Source organism: Cricetulus griseus, assembly GCF_003668045.3.
Source record: "Cricetulus griseus strain 17A/GY chromosome 1 unlocalized genomic scaffold, alternate assembly CriGri-PICRH-1.0 chr1_1, whole genome shotgun sequence".
Taxonomy (NCBI): Eukaryota; Metazoa; Chordata; class Mammalia; order Rodentia; family Cricetidae; genus Cricetulus; species Cricetulus griseus.
In genome coordinates, this window is record NW_023276807.1 from 143,652,882 (window position 1) to 143,676,988 (window position 24,107).

Consider the following 24,107-nt stretch of genomic DNA (forward strand, 5'->3'; position numbering starts at 1 on the left):
CGTGCACGCTCCGCTAAGGCTGGGGGTAACTTTTGCTATTTGTTTACAAAAGAAAAAAAGCAAAGGGAGCAGGTTCCGCCCTTTTAATGAGTCTAGGGCGGGAGAGGGGGCCCTGGGAGGATTAGGTGAGGTTCCCTCCAGGCGCGCCCTCAGCCAGGCCCGGAGTCCGCACCAAGCCCCTGGGCCGAGGGGCGGGGCGCGCCTAGCGGCCACGCGCGCGGGCGGGGAGGGGGCGTGTCCGCGGCGCGCGCCGGACGGCGAGGGGGCGTGTCCGGCGGGCGGGCCGGCGGCCGCGCGGACCGTGTGCGCAGCGCAGCGTCCTGTGCTGGAATGTGCGGCTCCCGCGAGCTCGCGGCGCAGCAGCAGACCGAGCGCCGCCGAGGCCGCGGGCCCCAGACCCGGGCGCTGGAGACCGCAGCGACAGCAGGGCGAGGGCCGGCGGTCTGATTCAGCTCCGCGATCACACTCGGTCCCTTGCGGGCCTCGGCGCCCAACTTTTCTCGCTCTCCCTCCCCTCCCCCGAAAGTCCAGCAACAAAGAAAAGGAGTTGGAGCGGCGGCGGCGGCGGCAGCGGGGACGCGGGGGCGGCGGTCCGTGGGCGCGCAGGCCAGCGGGTAGGACGACGCGGACTTGGGAGGGCGGCGGGGGAGGGCGGCGGGCAGGCGCGGAGCGGCGCGAGGCGCTGTCCAGGGCTGATCTGCAGATACTGTGGCTCGGGCGACCGGCGGGCGGGGCGCGGATCGGGTTACGGAGCGAGTCACGGGCTGGGCCGGGGGCTGGTGCGGAGTAGCGGGGGCCCTGGTTCCCGGTAGAGTTCGGGGCGACCCTTCGGCACGGCGCTGGGAGTCGGGGCGGCGGAGGCCGGAGCGCCGCTGCTGGTGGCCGCGGTCCTGAAACTTCCCCTTCGCCCTCCCCTTCGCCCAGGCCCACCGCTCCGGGCCTCGCCGCTGTCCCAGGCCCGCCGCCCCCTCCCCCAGCCCGGGCCCGGGCCGGAAGGCGGCCGCCCCGCTTGACTCAGCCCGGGGCACGGGCGGCGCCGCCGGCGGGCTGGACAGCGATTTCTGCGGCCCGCGCTGGCTGTGCGCGGTGGGGGAGCGAAGTTCGCAAACTTCCGGGCGCGGGGGCGGCGGCGGCCCGCGTGGGGCCCCTCGGAGAGACCGGGGACCGGCAGCCTCGGGAGGGCGCCGCCGAGCCCCGGCACAGGCCCGAACCGGACGCCGCGGCGAGGTAACTTTCCGCCCGGTCCTGGGCTAGCGCGGCGGCGGGGCGGCGGGAGGGGGCTGCGGGGCCGCGGCCGGCGGAGAGGCGCCTCTAGGGTGGTGGGCAGCGCTCGAGGGCGAGAGCCGAGGCACCGCCCGCGGCTTGGTGGCAGAGAGAGGAAGCAAGAGGGCCCAAGTTTGCAAAGAGCTGCTTTGTGTTTGGTATTTTGAGAAAATGGCCGAATGCCTATTTCAGTTAGGAATGCCGCCGCCGAGGCCGGCGCTGGTGGCAGCAGCACATAGGAATTCCGTGCAACACGTTGCTACTCTCGGGCTGTGCTTGCACAGCCTTCCCGAGAAACGTGGAGATTCCTTGGAGTGTGGTAGCTGAGGTTCGCCGGGAGCTTTAAAAGTGGATGTGGGGGGTCAGCTGTGGAATCCGTGGGGCTGTTAACCCAGGGAGAGAGCTGTGGCCCGCTGTTTCCTGTGATGGCATTCGAGCCCAACTTTTTGTTGGGGCATGTAACTGAGCGAGCTTGTGTTTAGACGCTTGGTGAAACGGACTGCTTTTTGTATTTTCGGTTTAAGTTTGTCTTTTGGTACTTTCTGCATATCTTGCCTTTACTGATTTGGAAGAGGGACACTGAGTTCGAGACTAGCACCTTTGAGGCAAGAGGTTGAGACCATTTAAAAACTCAACTTGTTTTCAAGAAGGTGATCTGTAATGGCTTCCTCTAGGCAAGTAGGCCAAGTCAAGCACAATGCGCCAAAGTTGCTGGTTGACGTGTTGAGTTGCACGGCTGTTAGGGAGTTTTCAAACAAAAAAACACTTTAAAACTTCCCCTTTTGTGGGAAAAGGGATCTATAACCACCCCTGGTCTACAAGAGTCATCAAAAAAGTTAAAAGTCTGTTACTTTTTCAGTTTATTCTTTTAGAGTTGAGTTCTCAGGAAGAAATTAAATTACAGTCTTCCAGATTTTTTTTTTTTGTGTGTGTGTGTGTGTGTGCTCGTTATATGCATAGAATTGCTTGTGGATTTTGGGGATCTCATTCAGACCACTGAACTGTTGAAAAGGGAGAATCGAGAGAACAATAGTGCTTTTGAATTACAAATAATTTTAGTTAACATTAAAAATGTTAACCACCAGAAGAAGGTTGACACACTTGCATGCCAGTGGTAGACCTAATGGATGAAAGAGTTGCATTTTTTTCCTGGGTGTAGGGGAAATAGTTATTCATTTGTATGCTTTTGTGACTGCAATAAAGATAATTGAAAATTAACAGCAGTGTTGCCCCAGTCTCCCTAGCTAGGATTACAGGCAGACACCACCATACCCAGCAAGAAACCCATTTTAAGTTTGTTAGAAGTTAATGAAGCTCATTGAGTTTTAGAGGTTGGGAAAATTCTTGCTTTAGGGCTGGATTTAAATGTTTGTTTTTTTTTTTTTGTTATACTTTATTCAGTGTGCAGTTATGGCCACCCAGGTGATGGGGCAGTCTTCTGGAGGAGGAAGTCTATTCAGCAACAGTGGCAGCATGGGCATGGCCTTACCCAACGACATGTATGACTTACATGACCTCTCCAAAGCTGAACTGGCTGCACCTCAGCTCATTATGTTAGCAAATGTGGCCTTGACTGGGGAAGTCAATGGCAGCTGCTGTGATTACCTGGTGGGTGAAGAAAGACAGATGGCAGAGTTGATGCCTGTTGGGGATAACTTCTCAGATAGTGAAGGGGAAGGACTTGAAGAATCTGCTGAACTAAAAGGTGACCCCAGTGGGCTGGTAAACATGGAACTGAGAAGTTTGGAGCTAAATGCTGTGGAACCACAGCCTGTATTTGAAACATCAGCTGCACCAGAAATGTACAACTCCAATAAGGATCTCCCTCCCGAAACGATCGGGACAGAGGACAAGTGCAAGAATTTGAAGGCCAAGCCATTTCGCTGTAAGCCGTGCCAGTATGAAGCCGAATCCGAAGAGCAGTTTGTACATCACATCAGGGTTCACAGTGCAAAAAAGTTTTTTGTGGAAGAGAGTGCAGAGAAACAGGCCAAAGCCAGAGAATCTGGCTCCTCCACGGCCGAGGAGGGGGACTTCTCTAAGGGTCCCATTCGATGTGACCGCTGTGGCTATAATACCAACCGGTATGATCACTACACGGCTCACCTAAAGCACCACACCAGGGCCGGGGATAATGAGCGAGTCTACAAGTGTATCATCTGCACGTACACAACAGTTAGCGAGTATCACTGGAGGAAACACCTGAGAAACCATTTCCCCAGAAAAGTCTACACATGTAGCAAGTGCAACTATTTTTCAGACAGGAAAAATAATTATGTCCAACATGTTCGAACTCATACAGGTAAGAGAACCTAAATTCCATTTCCAAAATGTGATTTCTTTTAAGCTTATAGATTATGTAAACTGAATGAGCACCTAAGATACATTATAGTTTTCCAGGGGAATTGAGGAATTAGGTAGATCAGAAAGCCTACTGATTAACCTTGCATAGCTTGTTGAACCAAACTTTCAAACCTTATACCTCATTCCCTTTTCTTCAGGGGGAGGTTTGTCTTTTTGAAACAGACTATAGTTCTGGCTGTGGTTCATGGTTCTCTACCTCCACATTGCTAGGATTAAAGGCATTCACCACTACACCCAGTCCCACCCCTTCCATATCAAACAGGATCTGCAGTAGTCCAAACTGGCCTTGAACACACTAATCTGTAGCTGAGGGTATTTCTGATGTCTCCACCCTCCAAACAGTTGGATTACAGATACATGTCACTATGGTTGGTTTATGAAGTGGGGGATGGAGCACAGGGACTTGTGTATGTCAGACAAGCATTCTCTCTACTAAGCCATATATTGCTTCTTCCTTTTCTTGTTTTATTTATGTATATGAGTAGTTTGCATGTAAATGCACTACATATGTGCAGTACCTGTGGAGGCCAGAAGAGGGCATGGGATTTCCTGGAACTGGAGTAAAAGAGAGATGCAGAAAACTGAACCTTGGGTCTTTTTTTTTTTTTTTTTAACATTTTATTTATTTAATTATGTATACAATGTTCTGCCTGCATGTATGCCTGCAGGCTGGAAGAAGGCACCAGATCTCACAGATGGTTGTGAGCCACTATGTGGTTGCTGGGAATTGAACTCAGGATCTCTGGAAGAGCAGTCAGTGCTCTTTTTTTTTGTTTTTTAAAGATTTTATTTATTATGTATACAATATTCTGCTTCCATGTATATCTGCACACCAGAAGAGGGCACCAGATCTCATAACGGTTGGCCAGGTGGCACACGCCTTTAATCCCAACACTCTTGGAGGCAGAGGCTGGCGGATCGCTGCGAGTTTGAGGCCAGCCTGATCTCCAGAGCGAGTGCCTGGATAGGCTCCAAAGCTACACAGAGAAACCCTGTCTTGAAATCCCCCACCCCCCCAAAAAAAGAGGGCTTAAAATAGAAATACAGATTGTCAGCTCAGGGAGGCAGAGGCAGGCAGATCTCCATGAGCCAGCCTGGTCTACAGAGCTAGTTCTAGGACAGCCACAGCTACACAGAGAAACTATGTCTCGAAAAAAGAAATGAAGAAAAAAAAAAAAAAACATGTCCCAGAAAATTTAGCCTCAGGGTTATTTGCTCTAAATGTATGAAAGCATTCCAGAGCCACTCTGTCCATGTTAGTCTGTCCACCTTTTCAAACAGGACTTCAGCTTAATTTAAGAGTAATTTTAACTTGAACCATGCCACTGTTGGAGGAAATTGACCTTCAAACTTTGAGAAGGAGAGATTCTTGTTTATTTTCCAGCCTCCCCTTAGAGGGGGGTAAAGATGCCAACAAGGCTCCCTAGATCATTCTAGGTGTGTGCATGCTTAGAGATACAGTAGATGGATTCATCAAAGAACAGGAATAAATGAGAAGGCCTCAGTGGCTGAGCCTGCTTTGGGTTTGTTTTTTGTTTTTTTGTTTGTTTGTTTATTTTGGGGGCAGATCTCTGAAGCCCAGGATAGAGTGATGTTGCTGTTACTACAGTACCTCTAAGACAGTCCAGGGAAGAAATTGTAGCCGGTGTGATGAGACACTCCTTTAATGTCAGCATTTGGGAGACAGGCAGGAGGATTTTTCTTTCAGGGCCAGCCTGGTTCACATGGTGAATTCTACGAATTTCAAATTCTGCTGGGTTTGTGATAAAGAATGAACAAGGCCCAGGGTTAGACTCTAATCCCTCCTCCCAAATAAAAACAAAGAAAAATCCAAGCCCAGACAAAAAAGGCAGAAAACTGCCTAGCCCATACCTGTAGGACAACACTGGGAAGTGGAGAGATCAGGAGGAGCTGAAGGTCATTCTGTGCTGTTAGGGGTAGCCCTGGGCTACTCAAGCCTGTTCTCAAAAACTTATCAGTATGGCAGTCTCTTCCTGTTTTCCCTTTGTCCCTTAGTTATCTGCCTCATTTTGTGGTAGTAGGGAGTGGACCAAAGTCAGCTGGGAAAAGCTTATCATAGAGGTGGCAGTTGTATGTATAACCTTGGCTGGCCCAACTCCCCAGGTGTCTCAGGCTGTCCCCAACTCCAAGCCATCCTTTCCCCCTTTGGATCCTGAGTGCATAGATAACAGGCCTGTGCCATCATGCCCAGACTTGTTTTGTGATACACAAGTTATAAGTAGTAGTTGGGCCTGCCTTGAGTTCTGGCAGTCCTGCTTCAGGTTTGCAAGTCCAGGAAGAAAGGTGTAAGCTACAACACTCTGGCCAGTCTTGAACTCACTGTCCTGCCTTCTAATGATCAAAACAAACAAATGTACATACTGATAGGATGGCTATATTATCTTTATTTGAATTATATCTTGGCTAAACATTTGACAGTGTAGAGCATAGAGCATCTTCAGCAGTTTTCAGAACTGATTAATTTTTATAAGAACCAACCAACACTGAGAATGTTATTTTGCATATACTTAGGGCAAGTGTATACTTAGGGCAAAATGGCAGGAGTGTGCTGTGAGGGCTTTTGATCCCTGAAAAATTTTTTTTTTTTTTTTTTTTTTTTTTTTTGTGAAGCTCAAGTCTGTGGTTGTGCATGGTGTTGCAGACCTTGAATCCTGGCTAGTTCCAGGACACATGGGGCTACACACAGAAACCCTGTAGGGGGATGGGAGTTGGGGCAACCGGGGACAAAACAAAACCAAGTCTGCAGTTCTTATTTTATTCTGTTGGTGTTTTGCCTGTATGTTGGGTCCTGGAATTTCAGGCAGTTGTGAGCTGCCATGTGGGTGCTAGGAATTGAACCCCAGTCCTCTGAGCCATCTCCAGCCCCATCGAGTCTGCAATTCTAAGAGTAAACATTCTTTTTTTGTTGTTGTTGTTGTTTTTTTCAAGACAGGGTTTCTGTGTAGCTTTGGAGCCTATTCTGGCACTTGCTCTGGAGACCAGGCTGGCCTCGAACTCAGAGATCCACCTGCCTCTGCCTCCTGAGTGCTGGGATTAAAGGCGTGCACCACCAACGCCAGGCTAAGAGTAAACATTGTTATCCAATCCAAGATACATTAATTTGATACATATATGCTGTCAGAAAATACTAAAAGGTTGTGGATTCTGTAGTGTGACCATTATGTTTCCATAAGACTAGAAACTTTATGTATAGTAGTGAAAACACTGCGGTTCCTATGAGTGTTTGCTGTGTGAGCCAGGGTGTTTGAGGCAGGGTTACCGAATGCTGCACACACACACAGACTTTGTGCTTTGTGCTTTGAGAATCGGGCCTGGAAAGTACTGCCAGAGATAAGTCAGATTGCATGTCATTATTATGTAGTTCTGACTGTCCTGGAGCTATTTAAATCAGGTTGTCCTGGAAGTCAGAGCTTTACCTGCCTCTGCCTCCCAGTGCTGGCATTCAAAGGCCTGTGCCACCACATCTAGGTTTGAAGCCAGCCTGTTTTTTTTTTGTTTTTTGATTTTTGTTTTTTTTTTGAGACAGGATTTTCTTGTGTAGCCCCTGGCTGTCTTGGAACTCCATAGACTGGCCAGGAACTCAGATCCACCTGTCTCTGCCTCCCTAGAGTTGTGATTAAAAGGCCTGTGCTATCACGCTCAGTTGGAGCCAACCTGGCTGAGTTCCCTCTCAGGCCAGCCAGGCCTAAATATTAAGACCTTATCTAAAAAAGACACATCAGTTTGGTGACTCCTAGCACTTGGAGACAGGCAGGTAGAGAGCTGTAAGTTTGAGGCCATATATATTATTGTTGCCAGTTAATTTGAAACAGTTTATGAAGGGAGAGCTGCTTGCATATTAGCCCATATTAGCAGTGTGTTTTGTATACTTATATGTGTGTACATATACACATAACGTGATATATATATATATATATATATATATATATAGGGTTAGCCATGGACATGGTCTCAAACAAAAATGGTATAGAGAGCTGGGCTGTGTTGGCGCATTTGGGAGGCAGAGGCAGGCGGATCTCCTAGGCCAGCCTGGTTGGTCTACGGAGTGAGTTCCAAGACATGCTCCAAAGGTACACAGAGAAAAAGATTTTGGATACCTCTTGAAAACAGCATTTTAGCTGTCCTCTGCACCCCCTTCCTTTTTGAGAAGGAACTCTATAACTCAAATTGGCTTCAAACTCATCCCTTGCCTCTTGCCTCAGTAGTACTGGGATTAAAAAATGGAAACCAGACATGCCTGGCTTTTTTTTTTTAAACATTGAGAATTATTTTTTGTTTTTTATTTTTAACTTTGAAAAATTGTTTTTATACGTATGAGTGTTTGGTTTACATATGTGTGTGCCATATGCATGTCTGCTGCCTGAGGATGTCAAAAGAGGGCCCCAGCTGGAACTGCAAGTCATGGTTGGATGAGCTACCATATGGGTACCGGGGACTGAACTGGAACTTTGCAAGAGCAGCAGTTGCTCTTAATGTTGGACCAGGTGTTTGCTTTTTTTTTGACTATCCCGCAGGTCATGCTGCCCAGTAACTGTTAGCTGACACTGTCTCCAACTCTTCCTACCTCCACCTTCCATGTGGGAGGGAGGGTTGTACTCAGGCGGATGTGGGAGGATTGAGTGTTCTGGCTAGCCTGGACTACCTAGGAGAGCCTGATTCAAAATCCAAAATAAACAAAACCCTGACAGAACAACCCAAAACTCCCCTGAAATACCCAAAATGTGTGGGAGGGAATAGTTACACTGCTGAGAATTGTTTTTGGTTTATTGTTACATCGTGAACACTGTCATTGTAATTTTGCAGGAGAACGCCCTTATAAATGTGAACTTTGTCCTTACTCAAGTTCCCAGAAGACTCACCTAACTCGACACATGCGCACTCATTCAGGTTGGTAAGAAATGGTAACTTCCACCATTTCAGTAAATAGCACTTTTATTTATTTCACTGTTGTTAACTTCTTTATAAAGAATGTCTTTTAGAACTGAAACTGAAACAATGCTTCTGGAAGTCTTTAAAAAATTTTTTTCCGGGCTGGAGAGATGGCTCAGAGGTTAAGAGCACCGACTGCTCTTCCAGAGGTCCTGAGTTCAATTCCCAGCAACCACATGGTGGCTCACAACCATCTGTTATGAGATCTGGTGCCCTCTTCTGGTGTGCAGATATACATGGAAGCAGAATGTTGTATACATAATAAATAAAATCTTTTAAAAAAAAAAATTTTTTTTTTCCTTAGACTGTTGCTGGCCTGGAACTCACAGAGATCCACCTGCCTCTGCCTCAGAAGTGTTAGGATTCATCATGCTAGGTGAATCACCATGCTAGGCAGATCTGCCTTGAAAAAGCAAAACCAAAATGGGAGTAGGGAGGGTTAGTATGGGTTCTCATAGATGAGATCCCAGAAACTGAATGCATGTGAATTTGTTTGCAAATTTTTCTGGGGGAGTTTCCTTTTTCTTTCTGAAGTTTTATTAATAGTATATGAGTATTTTGCCTGGAAGTGCACTATGTGGGTGCAGTTTCTGTGCAGGCCAAGAGAGGATGTCATCCTCTGTAACTTGTGTTGTAAATGTTTAGGAGCTAGCACATATCGGTGCTGGGAACTAAACATGGGTTCTCTATAAGGGCAGAAATTGTTCTTAACTGCTGAGCCGTATCTCCAGCCAAAGACAAGGGCTCTTAGTATTTGTTAGAACTCAGTCAGTTCTAAAACTCCATAAAAATTATTCACAGACCACAGGTGAGTTTATCCCCCTCCTTTTTTTTTTTTTTTTTATGGATTGTGTGATAGAATGATTATCTGGTCTACATAGCAAGTTCCAGACCAGCCAGCCATGGTTCCATAGTAACACTCTGTCTCAAAAGAACCAAAATATTATAGAGCTGGGCATGGTCATGCTCTGTAATCTGCACTGAGGCAGCTTAACCCTAGTCACTTTTATTAGTTTGTATTTTGCTTGTATGTGGATGCATACAGTGGTTAAGAGTGGGTGCTGGATCCCTTGGAGCTGGAGTGTACATGTGTTCATGAGCTTTCTAACCTAATATGGATGCTAGGATCTGAACTATGATAGAGCCTTCAGCTCACGTTTTACCTATGTTTTAACTTAGTAATGTGCCTTAGAAAGCTTGTATACTTGGTTGTATTATAGATTCTGACTCGATTTGACTATTGTGTATTTAAAGTGCTGGACTCTGCTAAGCTTTAGCTTAAGCACTGAGCTTCATACCAGGCTCTCAGTGTCTTGTCAGGCTTCCTTTGGCTGATCTTGGCTCTCTCACTATGCTCATGTGGATTAGGCTAGCCTAGAGGACTAGCCTAGGGGTCACAGCTCCTGCTCTGCCTCCTAAGAGCTAGGACTAAAGGCCTGCTCTGCCATGCCCAGCCTTACCAGGCTTTTCCTACATGCTTACTTTGTTGATGTACTTTGAGTGTCTTCCTAAGCTATCTGTCTTCCCCACCCTTTCATTGACTGGGCAGTGTTCAGTGTTTTCTGTGGTGTCTTACCCTAGTTGATAATCTCTTGTTTTTTATATAGATTTGTTAAATGTTGCCTGGAGTTTGGCTTACTGTGCTTTATTTATTTGGTTTTTCGAGACAGGATTGAGTCTGTAGCTTTGGACGCTGTCCTGGAACTCTGTAGACTAGGCTGGCATCAAACTTAGAGATCTTCCTGCCTCTGTCTCCCGAGTGCTGGTTTACAGTGTTTTAAAGGTATTATAGTTATCAGTAATTGTTATAACTGTGGTAAGTATTTTTAATACTATTGGTTATTGTATGCATACAGGTTACTGAAAATTATAAACTAGGTGGTGGTTCTCCCTTTTAATCCCAGCACTCAGGAGGCAGAGACATCTGGATCTCTGTGCCAGCCTGGTCTACAGAGTGAGTTCAGAACAGGTTCCACAGAGAACCCTGTCTCTTAAAAAAAAAGGAGACGGGCTGGAGAGATGGCTCAGAGGTTAAGAGCACTGACTGCTCTTTCAGGGGTCCTGAGTTCAATTCCCAGCAACCACATGGTGGCTCACAACCATCTGTAATGAGATCTGGTGCCTCTTCAGGCCTGCAGGCATACATGCAGACAGACCACGGCACATAATAAATAAATAAACAAATAAATAAATAAATAAATAAATAAATCTTTAAAAAAAAAAAGGAGAGACAAAGAAAGAAAATTATAATCTCATTAATGTTGTTAATGCAAAGACACCAGTCTTAGTTTACAGATGACAGGTGTTTAGGGAGGATCAAAAAGGATAAGAGTCTCAAATGAGAAGTTAGGGTTTAATTCCCAACTTTCCCAACCTCTTACTTTATCAACCATAGTATCTAAAGACAATTATAGTTGATGGGGCTGTGCATGTAGCTCAGTTGGTACTCAGGTGTGGGTTCTTCCATTCCCAATTGTCCTAAAACTGTTATTCCAGGGCTGAGAAGCAGAAGCAGGAAGGTTAGAAGTTCAAGGCCATTTTCAGCTGCATAGTGAGCTGGAGGCCAGCCTGGGTTATATAAGAGCCTGCCTCAAAATTAAGGGAGTGGGGCTGTGTGGTGGCTCACGTAAAAGTGGTGTCCCAGGAGTCTGCTTCTGTAGAATGTATACGTTCTACCACTCAATACATATGTATATATAGCATTCACAGTAATACAGCTTTTTTTTTTTTTTTAAAGTACATTCTTTTTTTCCCCCTCAAGGGTTTCTCTGTGTAGTCCTGGCAGTCCTGGAACTAGCTCTCTGTAGACCAGGCTGGCCTTGAACTTGCAGAGATCCACCTTTTCCTGAGTGCTGGGATAAAAGGCATGTGCTACCAATGCCCAGCTTCTTTTTTTTTTTTTTTTTTTTCCCAAATTCTGTGAGTGGGAACATACATTGTGGTACTTTGGGAGCTTATATAGGTAGCTTTTTATGTTTTGCTGGGGAGAAGGGTAAGACTGCCACACGTTTTCATTCAAGTCCCCGCTTTTTTGTCTATGATCTATGCCTATGTAGTGAGTTCAAAGCTAGCCTGGGAAACATGAGGCCCTGTCTCAGGCTATCAGAGATGGCTTAGCTAGTAAAGGCTCCTGCTACAAGACTTGATGGCCTGGATGGGAATTGATTTCTTTTCAATTACAGTTTATTTTTGTGTGTGCATGTGCGTGGGGTACATAGGCCATATCAGTCATGCATGTGGGTCAGAGAAAAATTACAGTTGGTTCTTCCATGTGGGTTCTGAGGATCTGTCTCAGGCATAACTCCCTATCCTGTTATCCCACTTTTCAAGTTCCCTCTTTCCAAGGCCCCTCTCCTCTTGAGCCTATCGAGTTTAATTAGGATTGCTTTAGTAAGCATGGCTAAGAAGTTATTTACTTGAATAAGGGCATCTTAGCTGGGCTGTACTACTGGGGGATGTGACTTGACATCCCTAGCCACCCATTAACTAAATACTGTGCCCCCGCCTCCATCCATCTGGAATGTTGATGAGTTTTATCTTAGATGTTCAAGTAGTCAAAGCTAAAATAAGTTTATAAATATAGTTGTCTGCCAAGTGTTGGTGGCGCATGGCTTTAATCCCAGTATTTGGGAGGCAGAGGCAGGCAGAGTTCAAGGCCAGCCTGGTCTACAGAGTGAGTGCCAGGATAGGCTCTAAAGCTACACGGAGAAACCCTATCTCAAAAAACCAAAAAAAAAAAAAAAAAAAAAAAAATCAGACTTGAGAGAAAGTTACTTTCAAGAATATAGGTCGGGTGAACTTGAGGTTTTTTTGTTTTTGTTTTTGTTTTTTGTTTTGTTTTGTTTTGTCCTTCTGGGCCCAGATGTTTCTGCTGTACAGCCTCTATCCTCTGGCTCTTAGATTCTGTCTTTTCCCTCTTCTGTGATATTCCCTGAGCTTTGGATAGTGTAACTTAGATGTCTCACTTAGGCCATAAGTCTCTGAACTAACCTCCTTAGGTAGCAGTAAGGATCTTCTTTAATTCTGCATATAGATAGACACGGACATTTAGAAAGCAATTTGATAACGACTGTTGTAAAACAGAAGTAGTAAGTTCACACCTAGGGCCTGTGACCACCCGACCACCCCAAATACTGCTCTTGATCAGAGTTATAGCACCAATTTTTTGTTGTTGTTTGAGACAGCATTTCTTTGTGTAGTCCTGGCCATCCTGGAACTGCAGCACCAGTTTTTAAGATCACAGTAATTATTATAATGAATTAATTTACTGTGTATGTGTAGACATATGTTCAAGACTTGTGTGTGGAGACCACACAAGGACAGCTTGTGAGAGCGGCATCTCTGCTTTCCATGTGGGTCTTTTCACCAGGCTACTTAGGCTTGGTTAGAAGTACCTTAGCCTAGGGGCCATCTTGCTCTGTGTGTGTGTGTGTGTGTGTGTACATATATAAATTTTTTTAAGAACTGTGTTATTTAATGAGTGTTGGGTTTATATGTGTGCCACCATGCCCATTTTATGTGGAATTGAATCTAGGGGTTTGTGTTTTGTTTGGGGACATGGTCTCATATAGCTCTTTCCAAGTTAAAATTTAAGAATTTCAGTCAGGTATGGTTGTGGTTACCTGTAATCCCTGCTACTGAAGAGGCTGAGGCAAAAGGACCACTATATTTGAGGCCATTATGGGCAACTTAGCAAGAGCCTATCTCAAAATGTGAAGGGGAAAAAAAAAATTAAGCCTAAGAATGTAAGTCAGTGGGAAAGCACTTGGCTGGCAGGCCCAGGGCCCAGGCCTTGACCCCAGTCTGCAAAAGGTGTGGAGTGGTTTCTACACATCTGCTCCTCTACACTTGGCCCTACAGTGTCACTGCAATTACTGCTCTAAATAAGAGAAAGAAGTCCTAGGTCACCTGCAGCTACATGAGACCATGCTATATGAAAGAGGCCAGCCTATGAGCTATATGAGACCATGTCCTACATACCTAATTTGCCATTTACCTGCATACCTAATTTGATATTCCTGGGTAGGTTTTAGGGAAGATTTAGGATTCTGTCAACAAACTTTTTTTTTTTTTTTGCGGGGTCCGAGACAGGGTTTCTCTATATTGCTTTGGAGCCTATCCTGGAACTCACTCTGTAGACCAGGCTGGCCTTGAACTCAGATCTGCCAGCCCCTGCCTCCCAGGTGCTGGGATTAAAGGTGTGTGCTACCAGTGCCCGGCTAACAGACATTTCTAATGATGTAATCTTTACTAGTGTCATAGTTAAGCTTCATGTCTAATTTTGCTTATGGAAAACTTGGATGTTTGAAAAATTAATTTTCATAAATATTAATTTCCATTTCTCTACTATGCATTCCATTGGACCGGTGGGGTATGGATACCAATTGGTAATATTTACTAGAGTGTGATCTAGTTGGGTATGTATTCAGGTAGAATGTTTTTTGCTTTTAATTTTGGGGTGGGTGGGCTCTGTGATATGACTGTCTATGTTATTTATATACCGTATCTATTTGTATGCCAGCCCTCATTTAGCTAGTTTCTTTGCCCCTTTTATAGAGAAGTTGAGATAGGAAAAAAAAATCACTATGTTTTCTAGTTGACTTCAGCCTTATTTTTTGCTTTAAAACAGTTATTCTGGTATTAGAAAAACTTGCTTAGTGTGGCTGTACTCTAAGGTTAAATTTACTCCGTTAGGCCAAAGAAGAGCTTAGGCACACAAGTCTGGGACTGTAGCCCAAAGTTAATGATTCCACTCCAGGTTTATCTTACAAATGGATGTTCTATATTGTATTACTTTATATTTTAGCTTAAAAGAATTCTGGAGGATGAGGAGCAGAAAATTAAGCATTTTTCTCTTGGAGAAAGTGGCTTTGTCCCAGAGCTGGCATTCAGAGGCTTGCCACCTGTGCCAGCAGGTCTGGGTTTCTGGGCGGAAGAGATAACTTGATAAACTTCCAGTTTATGTTGAGAATCAAGCCTCCATCCCAGTTAGAGAAAAGTTATACAAATAAATATGGAAAATAGAAGCTGCATGATAAAGTCTTTCCAGTAAATGGTCTTTGTGGTTATTTTACATGTACAACTCCTAAAGATATTTTAGTGTTGGATTTGTGTCTTTCATCTCTGGTAACATCTCTTCTCTGCCTTTAGGTGAGAAGCCATTTAAATGTGATCAGTGCAGTTATGTGGCTTCAAATCAGCACGAAGTGACCCGGCATGCAAGACAGGTTCACAATGGGCCTAAACCTCTTAATTGCCCTCACTGTGACTACAAAACAGCAGATAGAAGCAACTTCAAAAAGCATGTTGAACTGCATGTTAACCCAAGGCAGTTCAACTGCCCTGTGTGTGACTATGCAGCTTCCAAGAAGTGTAATCTACAGTATCATTTTAAATCTAAGCATCCTACGAGCCTTAATAAAACGATGGATGTCTCAAAAGTGAAACTAAAGAAAACCAAAAAGAGGGAGGCTGCTGACTTGCATAGTAATGTCACCAATGAAAAAACAGAGACAGAACAAGCAAAAACAAAGGGGGATATGTCTGGAAAGAAAAACGAGAAATCCCTAAAAGTAGAGAAAAAAGATGTTTCAAAAGAGAGGAAATCTCCTGGCAATGTCTCAGTGGTCCAGGTAACTACCAGAACTCGGAAATCAGCGACGGAGACTAAAGCAGCAGAGATGAAACACATAGCTGTACATACAGGAAATAATTCAGAAAAATTCAGTAAAGCCAAGAAAAACAAAAGAAAGATGGATTCTGAAGCCCATTCCTCAGGTGATCCCGTGAATGAGGAACCAGTGACAAAAAAGAAAAAAAAGGTAGAAAGCAAATCCAAAAATAGTACCGAGGTGCCAAAGGGTGACAGCAGGATGGAGGAGATTAAGGGGGACACGAAAAAGCAAAACACTTCCATTAAAAAAGGTGCAAAGAAGAAAACTCCAAAAAGTAAATCAAGTAAGAAAGTCAGCAGACCGGCTCAGGAGACTCAGACAGAGCCTTCTTCTACAGAGCGGGTGCACAGGGAGGGCCCTCCAGTTCCTGTGCTCAGTCAGCTGGTGGGCACTCTGGCAGGCTCCACGCAGACAGGGCTTCCTTCTCCCATGGATGTTGCTCAGACAGGGCCTAGTCAGATGGAGGTTTCCCAGACAGGGGGTCCTCTGGGCGAGCTGCCTCTTCCCATGGAGCTTACCCAGGTAGAACTGCCTCTTCCCATGGATCCTCCCCAGGTGGAGCCTCCTCTCGTGGATCCTCCTCAGGTGGAGCTGCCTCCTCCCATGGAGCCTCCTCAGGTGGAGCTGCCTCCTCCCATGGAGCCTCCGCAGGTGGAGCTGCCTCCTCCCATGGAGCCTCCGCAGGTGGAGCTGCCGCCTCCCATGGAGCCTCCGCAGGTGGAACATTGTCAGAAAGAGCTGTCTTCTCCTTTGGATTATGCTCAGATGGAGGTTGCTCAGACAGAGCCTCCTCACATGGGATGTGTTCAGAAAGAGCCTCCTGAGGTTGTGGAGCCACCTCAAGTCAAACCGATTACCAAAAGGTCATCTCCCCGGAAAGATGGGAGAAGTTCAAAGGAGAGGTTGAACATGCGGAGTGAGATGGTGCGGCAGGAGCAAGTTCTTATTGAAGTTGGCCTAGTGCCTGTTAGAGATAGCCATCTTCTAAAGGAAAGCAAGAGTGCACAGGGTCTTCCAGCCCCGTCATCACCACTGCCAAAGGGAAACTCAAGGAGAGAAGAGATGCCCATGGACCAAAAGATTGTCTCTGATGCAGTAGGAAATAAAACAGGCCCTCTTAAGAAAGTAGAAACAGAGGAAGCCAGTGAGAGTCTAGCTGAGCTTGCTGCTCCCAAGGAATCTGCTAGTGTCTTATCTTTAGAACAGAACTCAAGTGTGCCAGATGGTGAAACATTACGTGCTAAGTGTGAGACTGGTTCAACTGGGGTTTGTGAAATGGAAGTGGACCCTGAGCAGAAAACAGCAGACAGTGTCCCTGTGAAAGACTCAACAGGTGAACCAGTGTCACCACCGCCTCTTATCCCTTCAGTTGAACGTGAAGCAGCTTCACCAGCTGTCACTTTGGCTCAAAACGAGTCTCAGGAAATTGATGAAGATGAAGGCATCCATAGCCATGATGGAAGTGACCTGAGTGATAATATGTCTGAGGGTAGTGATGATTCTGGTCTGCATGGGGCCCGGCCGGTGTCACAAGAAGCTAGTTCAAAAAATGGAAAGGAAGGCTTGGCAGTTAAAGTAACCGAGGGAGATTTTACTTGTATTTTCTGTGATCGATCTTTTAGAAAGGAGACAGATTACAGCAAACACCTCCATCGACATTTGGTTAATGTGTACTTCCTTGAAAAAGCAGCAGAGGGGCAGGAGTAGTACCAAGGCGGAAGTGAGTTCATAGTTTCCAAACATGTCTCTACTTTTAGTTTGTTAGAAATGCAAGCTTGCTTTAGTGTCAAGTGCTGATTTTTAAGTGACATTCTTTTTCTTAGGACTATATGGCTTATCTAGTGACTCTTGCATAAATCTTAGCGAATCCTAGGGAGTTAATGTTAAGAAAACAGGTATTTAAATGTTAGTTTGCAGTCAGGTGAAAAGAAAAAGGCAAGATAGTAGAACACGCTCTCTACCTACAACCTTACCAGTTTTTTTCTGTCCTTTTTACTTTAGTTTCTACTTTTAGTTTCTAGTTTAGACTGATAAAAATTGGCGTAGCAAATTACTTGAAGAATTTGCCTGCTTTATATAAGTAAAGTTAGCACTTTAAAGTTTCTTTAGAGTTGAGAAAAGACATTTAAATTGAAGAAAAATTCTTTTCAACAGTGGACATTCTATCTGTCCAGGTCATTGCTTGACTTATGGTCAATACTTTGTGTTTGTATGTTAATCATTATAAAAAGTGATTTTTGGTGTTTTTTATTTTGGTGCTTTACTGGCTTAAGATGTTGCACATGGTTCTTGTTTTTGTTTTTTAACCTATGCAGTTAATTTTCCCTCCTAGATATAGCGTTGTGTTTAATAGTAACACTTTATACATATGCATGTTTTTTTTTTCTTTTGGGAGGGTGCTTTTTTTAGGCTTGTTTGCAAAAGCGCCATTTTCCTTTTCTTTGCTGCAATTGTCTTTCTTTGCAGAACAATAGTGTGCAAATTTATGAGCAATGGAACATGCAGGTTCAATCCATTGTTTATTTTTTTACTTTAATTTTCACCTTTATCTATGCCAGAATCAGTTTCATATAAGTTATTTTGAATGGTGAGCATATGTGTAATTCCACAGCTCTCCAGTCTGATTTGTAGAGTAAGCCCTTAGGTCCCATATTGAACAAAATTTAATCTCAAATATCAGCCATTAGAATTTTTTTATTTTGCTGTTTCTAGCTTATTTCTTACAGAGTAATAAATCATTCTTTGAAGAGTTTATTTTTTCAATAGATGTTGGCATTGGGATGGCTACTCAACCGAATAAAGAATTCCAAGTGATTCTTGGAAACAGCAAACCTGAAGCCAAGCATAATTATCCTTCCTAGAATATCACTTGTGAGAAAGCCATCATGGCCTTGTGGCTAATCTAGAATGGAGTGCTGAGTTCTGGTAAATAGCTGCATCTTCCTTCCAGTGAGTACCTGAATAGGGCTGATGTTAATTAAGTACAGTCCAGATTTGAAGAATCATACTTTCTCAGGGATCTCCACAAACTAGTGGGTGTCCTCGATGCCCTGTGAGACAACCTATGTAGAGGAGAGGCTGCAATTAAACCGTTGCTATCCTGGTGTCCCTTTGGGGACACTGGTATGGGAAACTGCATGCTCCAGAACTCGTTCTGTGTTCTTTGGCCCATGCCAGAGTGTGACATAGTACAACATGGGATTTTTCTTACTGGTAGTAGTAAACAAAGTATGGTCCCAATCGGGAATTGTAACATTTTGATGGTCATGTTCTGTTTTGAAATAACCTGTATTTCATTTATTTTCTTTTACCTGGCGATCTCTGAACAGGCTTCAGATTTTGACAGTTCATGAAAGATGCAACAAGCATTAATGTATGGGTGAAAAGCATGGTGAAATTCTGAGTGAAGTTTTAGTTAAAGTTGGTTGAACTTGGGCTTGACTGGGAGGCCAAAGATATAAAAAGCAGAAGATTCTCTCAAGACACAAGTTGTGTGATAATAGTGTGTTTTGTATGTGTGAATGAGAATTTATAAATGTTGAATTCTAGGCTCCGACAATCATTGCCAGTGCAGATCAAGCTGCAAGTATTTATGTTTTAAAACTTAAATTATAAAGCTAGTTAGGTCTTTCTAACAACTAGTTTTAATGTTCATGAGCACATTTTACCTACATTACCTTTTCAAGATGTTGTAAAAGATACATCCCAAGCACAGGTTGGAGGCTTTCATATAGCAGAGGAAAACAATACCTTCTGGGAATTGAACTAAAATTTAATCTACCTTTCTAAGATTGGAAGTCAAAAACAAAACCATAAAGAAAATTAACCTCATTTAATTGATCTTTGAAATTGAGCGGGACTATTGAGGCCTTTCTTCGAGAAAACAAGGACTTGGTTGTCAGGCCTATATTAGGCCTGGACCTTGGTGCCATGTATTTGTACTTACATTGTCTCAACGGAAAGTGTCTTAGTGATTGGAACTTCTAGTACAGTTTGGAGTTCTTCCAATTGAAACTGTGATATTTGCGTGGGATTTTTGAATCTTGTTTTCTAGTCTCTCCTTCCCCACCACCACCCTCAGAGTCGGAGGGAGATTTTTCTCTTGATAAAGGAACAAAAAAAGTGAACATCTTATTTGTAAATTGATAACTAGTAACTAGTGGTAAACTTGAAATGTAGAATTCTTTAAAGCCTAATCCTGGGTAGCCTTAGGAAGATGTATCTTAATTATTTTTGAGCCTGTATTCACCTTGTTTTTTCAAGATATCTTAAGTTATATTTTCTTTTTCAGAGCTGCTTCTTATTTGGGGCTACTTTTTTTTTTTTTTAATTGAGGCGTAATTCATAAAAGGGTACATTGTTTATTGTTTTCATGAGACTTTCTACAGTTGTGGCTGGATGTCTTTCAGTAGTCTTCCAAGGAGGGCCATTTTACTTTAAAGTCACGAGGTCATCGACTGGGACTACTTTGCATATAAGTGCTTATGCAAATTAAAACCCAAGTTGACTTCAAGCAGTTCACTCTATGAATATTGACAATGGAAAGAACACTTTGCCTTTTTGTATATTGTTACTTGTGGACTGAAATGCTGAAGAAACTCCATTTTTTATTTTTGCAAAAATCAAGGTATATTCTAGGGTTTCCTGGTTGACCTCAACAGATGAAGTGAGTTAATAGTCTTAGTTCAGAAATGATCTGAATGTGTAGATTTACAGTCTACGTGTACGGCTGGCTAAATGAGATAGCTTTTACAGTTCTACATGTATCCCATAGGCTCCCCATTAGTTACTGAACTCTTAAAAACTGGTATTGTAACATTACAACAATGTTTTGCGCCAATTTTATAAACCTTTACAGTGCAATATGTGTTACTTTTCTGAGGCAAACCAAAGGTATATTTCTCAAGGTTCTGCTGCCTTCAGCAGCACTTGATGGAGGATCTTTTATACATTTGTAATAGATAGAAATAAACCAGATTGCAGTTTTTGTTTTTCTGTTTTTTTTTTTTTTTTTTTTATTGTAAACCATGTACCAAGTTTTTGGTCAAGATTGTGTAGGATAAGTTAAACATAATTGCATTCTATTAACCAATATGAGTGTATTTCTTATGCATATAGTTACATTGAAATAAAGTTCTAAAAAAGCAGTGGGCCTTTGTTTATTATTGGTGTATCAAAGAAGACAAGATCAACTTTTTTTCTGTAACTGCAGGTAAGTTGTACCTTGATTTTCTTTGTTTTTCTGTACTGAGGATCAAACCCCTACAAGCCCTTGCCCTTGTAGGCAAGGGCTCCATCACTGAGCTATGTCTGCAGTGCAGTGTATTTTAAATGTCTCAGGTTGGCTGTGAAGTTGGAAGTGGATAGCAGATGGCATGGATAGCAAGTGGGGTTCTGGTGGTTTTGGAGTTGGAAGTGAACCTGGGGTGTTAGTGTATTACACCTTCACAGTGAGAAAGACAGTAAGGGAAGAGCTCCTCGATGATAGTGCAAACTGGCTGTGGCTCCTGACAGATTACAGTTTATGTTTGAGCTATAACATTTGCAGTTCCAAGCTTGCTTTCATCTGTAGATCTCTTAGATCCAAGACAATTTGAGCCATTAAACATGTACAGAGTCAGAAACTGGGAGTCTGGTTGTTTTGGATAAATGGGGGAAATTTACAACACATAACGTATTGTGACAGTGAATCTGGAGACAGACCAGGGCTGTTTTTTTCAAGGAGCCCAGGGTCATCCTGCCTGTGGGGCAGAAGTATCTGCTGATTAGACACACAGAGCTTAGTGAGTGGCTTAGTATTCTAAACTGCCCGGCAGAGTCGGGCTCCATTAAAAGAGTGGAGCCTAATGGGGACTTGTAAGCAAGCAGCCAGGTCACCTCCTTTGAACTGCCCCAGAGGCAGTGCTGCTTCAGCTGAATGCTAGCTACTCTTCATAATATTAGTTCATTTCATTTTCTCCTTCACCAGGGATGGCAGTGCAGTGGGTAGCATCAAGGGTGTTAGAGGTTCGGGAGAGACTGAACAATTCAGTTTTACTCAGTGGTTTCTTCCTACACAGTTTAATAGCCTAAAGTGTTCATATCCCTTTCTAGTAGCTGGGCCTGAGATGAGCAGACTTTGGTTGGCCTTTAAGAAAAGGTGTGAACTGGTGCATGCCTTTAGTCCCAACATAGGCAGAGGCAGGTGGATCTCAAGAGTCCAGCCTGGTCTACTGAGTGTTCCAGGTCAGCCAAGGCTGTTGCACAGAGAAGCCTGCCTCAAAAAACCCCACAAAATCCAATAAATCCAATAATACTGTTCTGTTTCTGGGGTTACTTTAATTCTAAGTAAACAACTCTTAAACACAGATGCAAGGTGGTGCATGCCCGTAATCCCAGCAGTTAGGAGGCTGCAGTACAGGCCTGCTGCTGGCTCTCTTTTTTAGTGGTATTTGGATTTTTGCGTTTCCCATTTTTTTGTGTATCTAATTTGATCAGGACTTTGTTAGGATCTCCGCTTCCTTGTGCTCTGTCCGTGGTACTTGGCAAACCCTAGCAATAAGGAAGATAGCCAGCCAGCCAGAAAAGAAAGCACAAGCAATATGTGAAGTTATCTGAGGTGAGACCGGGAGAGGTCTCACTGGTCAACACTCTTTAGGGCTACTTTGCTGAAGATGGGAGGGATCTGCACACTATACCTTTGTATGCCCAGAGTAGAATTGTATGAGATGGCAATTGAAACACCAGTAAGAAATTTTTAAGCTGCAGTAGTGGAATTTCTAAAGGCCTCTGCCACTGAGCAGGACAACCTAAGTTAGACACTTGGAGTCACATGGTAAGAATTGTATGCTGTGAATTGTCCCTGGAGTACCACAGGTGCACTGTGGTGCGTGCACAGCCACTAAGTGGAAAATGGAGGATATTCAGCATCAACCTCTGGCCTTTAGGTATGTGCATTCACATGGATAGACCACGGACACTTAAAGTGAAGGGTTAAGAGCATTTGCTCTTACAGAGGACCCAGGTTCAGCACCTAGTACCCATGTGGTAGCTTATAACTAATTTTAGTTAAAGGTTGTAACATGAATAACAAACTCAGACACTGATACCGGGGGTTCAAGCTGAAGATCAAAAGCAAAATGGCCAAACCATTTTTTTTTTTTTACCCCCAGTTCACTGTACCAACCTGAAATGGCAATCTCGTCTCCACAAATCCTTATAGGCAAAAGCTCCCGAGTTCCTGTCTCCTCCTGCCTTTATATCCCATTCTCAGCCCAGCTATCATTCCTGTCTCCACCTCCCTAGTGCTGGGATCGAAGGTGTGAGCTCTGTTATTCTTCACTTTTGTGTAGGCTAGGGTGGCCTTGCACTCAGATCCATCTGCCTCTCTCCCAAGTCCTGGGATTTAAATGTGTGTGCCAACACTGGCTGGCTCTATGGCTTGCTAGAATGGCTGCTGGGATTAAAGGTGCGTATTACCATTGCCTGACCTCTATGGCTTGTGGCCAGCTTTGCTTTCTGAGCTTTCAGGCAAGCTTTAATAAATCATAACACATCACCACAAAAGGGCATTTGACATTCTCTTATGAACTCCCAGACACGTAGCTCACCCACAGGCAAAACATTTTTTTTTTCCCTGAGGCAAGATATCACTATGCAGTTGCCTGCCTTTACCTCCCCAGTGCTAGGATTAAACATGTGCCACCATACCCACCAAAACAAACCTTAAATCTTAAAGGAAACTGCAGGGGCTGGAGATGGAGACCAGGCTCAGCTATTAAGAACACTTGGTATTCTTCCATAACACCCTCTTAGGTTCTCAGCATCTTAGATGGGTGACTCACATTCAGAACTCCAATATCAAGGGGTCTGCTACTTCTGTCCTGCACTGGTGCTGCATCATACTTGTGACATTCACAGACACACAACTGCTTCTTCACCATGTGTGTTAAAATACCTTAGTTGTCTAGGGCTAGGCAACTGAGTTGGCTTGAAACACAGGCTCCACGACTTTGCTGGGTGATCCAGAAAAATTCTTTTTCCTCAGTTTTTTTTTTTTTTTTTTTTTTTCCAGACAGTGTTTCTCTGTGGCTTTGGAGGCTGTCCTGGAACTAGCTCTTGTAGACCAGGCTGGCCTCGAACTCACAGAGATCCACCTGCCTCTGCCTCCCGAGTGCTGTGATTAAAGGTGGGCGCCACAACCGCCGGCGTCACTTTATATTCTTATAAGAATAGCACAGTGAGCCAGGCATTTTTAAGTACTTTACATATGTTCACACTACTTACAAGCCTGTGTAAATTATTACTCCCATTTATAAAGAAACATGGGCCAAGTGGTGGTGGCAGACTAGTAAGTTTATTTGGAGTTTGGTTGTGGTTGTTTTGGAACAATGTCACATGTAACCAGTTCAAGGCTAGTCTGGTCTACATAGTGAATTCCAGGACAGTCAAGGCTACACAGAAACCGTCTTGAAAAACCAAAATGAAAGATAGATGGGGTTGGGGGTGGGGAGGTCCCTTTCCAATGCTGGCTTCTGAGAGCACCAGGCATATTGGTGGTGCACAAATGTACATGCAGGCAAAACTCTATATATACAGTAATAAAGAAAAAAATATATATATAGTGTAAGGAGAGCAGAGAGTTCAGAACCGGAGAGATGGCTTACTGGTTAAGAGCATTCACTGTTCTTCTAGAGGACCTGAGTTCAGTTTTCAGTAGCCGCATGGAAGCCTCCAACTAGTCCATTATACGGGATCCAGTGCCCTCTTCTGGCCTCTTGGTTATGTCTGCATAAATACATGCAGACAAAACACTTCATGCTTGTTATTTATTTTTGTTTTACAAAGTGCAAAGAAGATATATATGGGCTATGATGA

General features: G+C 44.0%; 2 protein-coding genes across 3 annotated transcripts; one reads left to right on the forward strand and one right to left on the reverse strand.

The window, feature by feature from the left end:
* Nucleotides 1–149: 149 nt before the first annotated feature.
* Nucleotides 150–1,811, reverse strand: LOC113832752 (nascent polypeptide-associated complex subunit alpha, muscle-specific form-like). The gene is made up of 2 exons (XM_027390706.1): nucleotides 1,803–1,811; nucleotides 150–1,250 (listed from the first exon to the last, which is right to left on the reverse strand). Exons 1-2 carry the CDS (start codon nucleotides 1,809–1,811, stop codon nucleotides 150–152), a joined length of 1,110 nt encoding a protein of 369 aa, XP_027246507.1.
* Rest (RE1 silencing transcription factor) lies at nucleotides 482–20,398 on the forward strand. Of its 2 annotated transcripts, none has more exons than XM_027390958.2 (4): nucleotides 482–614; nucleotides 2,665–3,565; nucleotides 8,452–8,535; nucleotides 14,728–20,398. In XM_027390958.2, exons 2-4 carry the CDS (start codon nucleotides 2,674–2,676, stop codon nucleotides 16,956–16,958), a joined length of 3,207 nt encoding a protein of 1,068 aa, XP_027246759.1. In that variant the 5' UTR covers nucleotides 482–614; nucleotides 2,665–2,673; the 3' UTR covers nucleotides 16,959–20,398. The 2 variants fall into 2 exon arrangements, with proteins under 2 accessions (XP_027246759.1, XP_027246760.1); XM_027390959.2 differs by lacking the exon at nucleotides 482–614 and adding an exon at nucleotides 1,037–1,227.
* The last annotated feature ends 3,709 nt before the right edge of the window (nucleotides 20,399–24,107 follow it).

Coding starts and splice junctions, on each gene's coding strand:
- Rest (XM_027390958.2), top strand. CDS start 2,674: ATGGCCACCCAGGTGATGGGGCAGTCTTCTGGAGGAGGAAGTCTATTC. Junction 3,566..8,451: donor ACATGTTCGAACTCATACAG/GTAAGAGAACCT, acceptor GTAATTTTGCAG/GAGAACGCCCTTATAAATGT. Junction 8,536..14,727: donor ACACATGCGCACTCATTCAG/GTTGGTAAGAAA, acceptor CTCTGCCTTTAG/GTGAGAAGCCATTTAAATGT.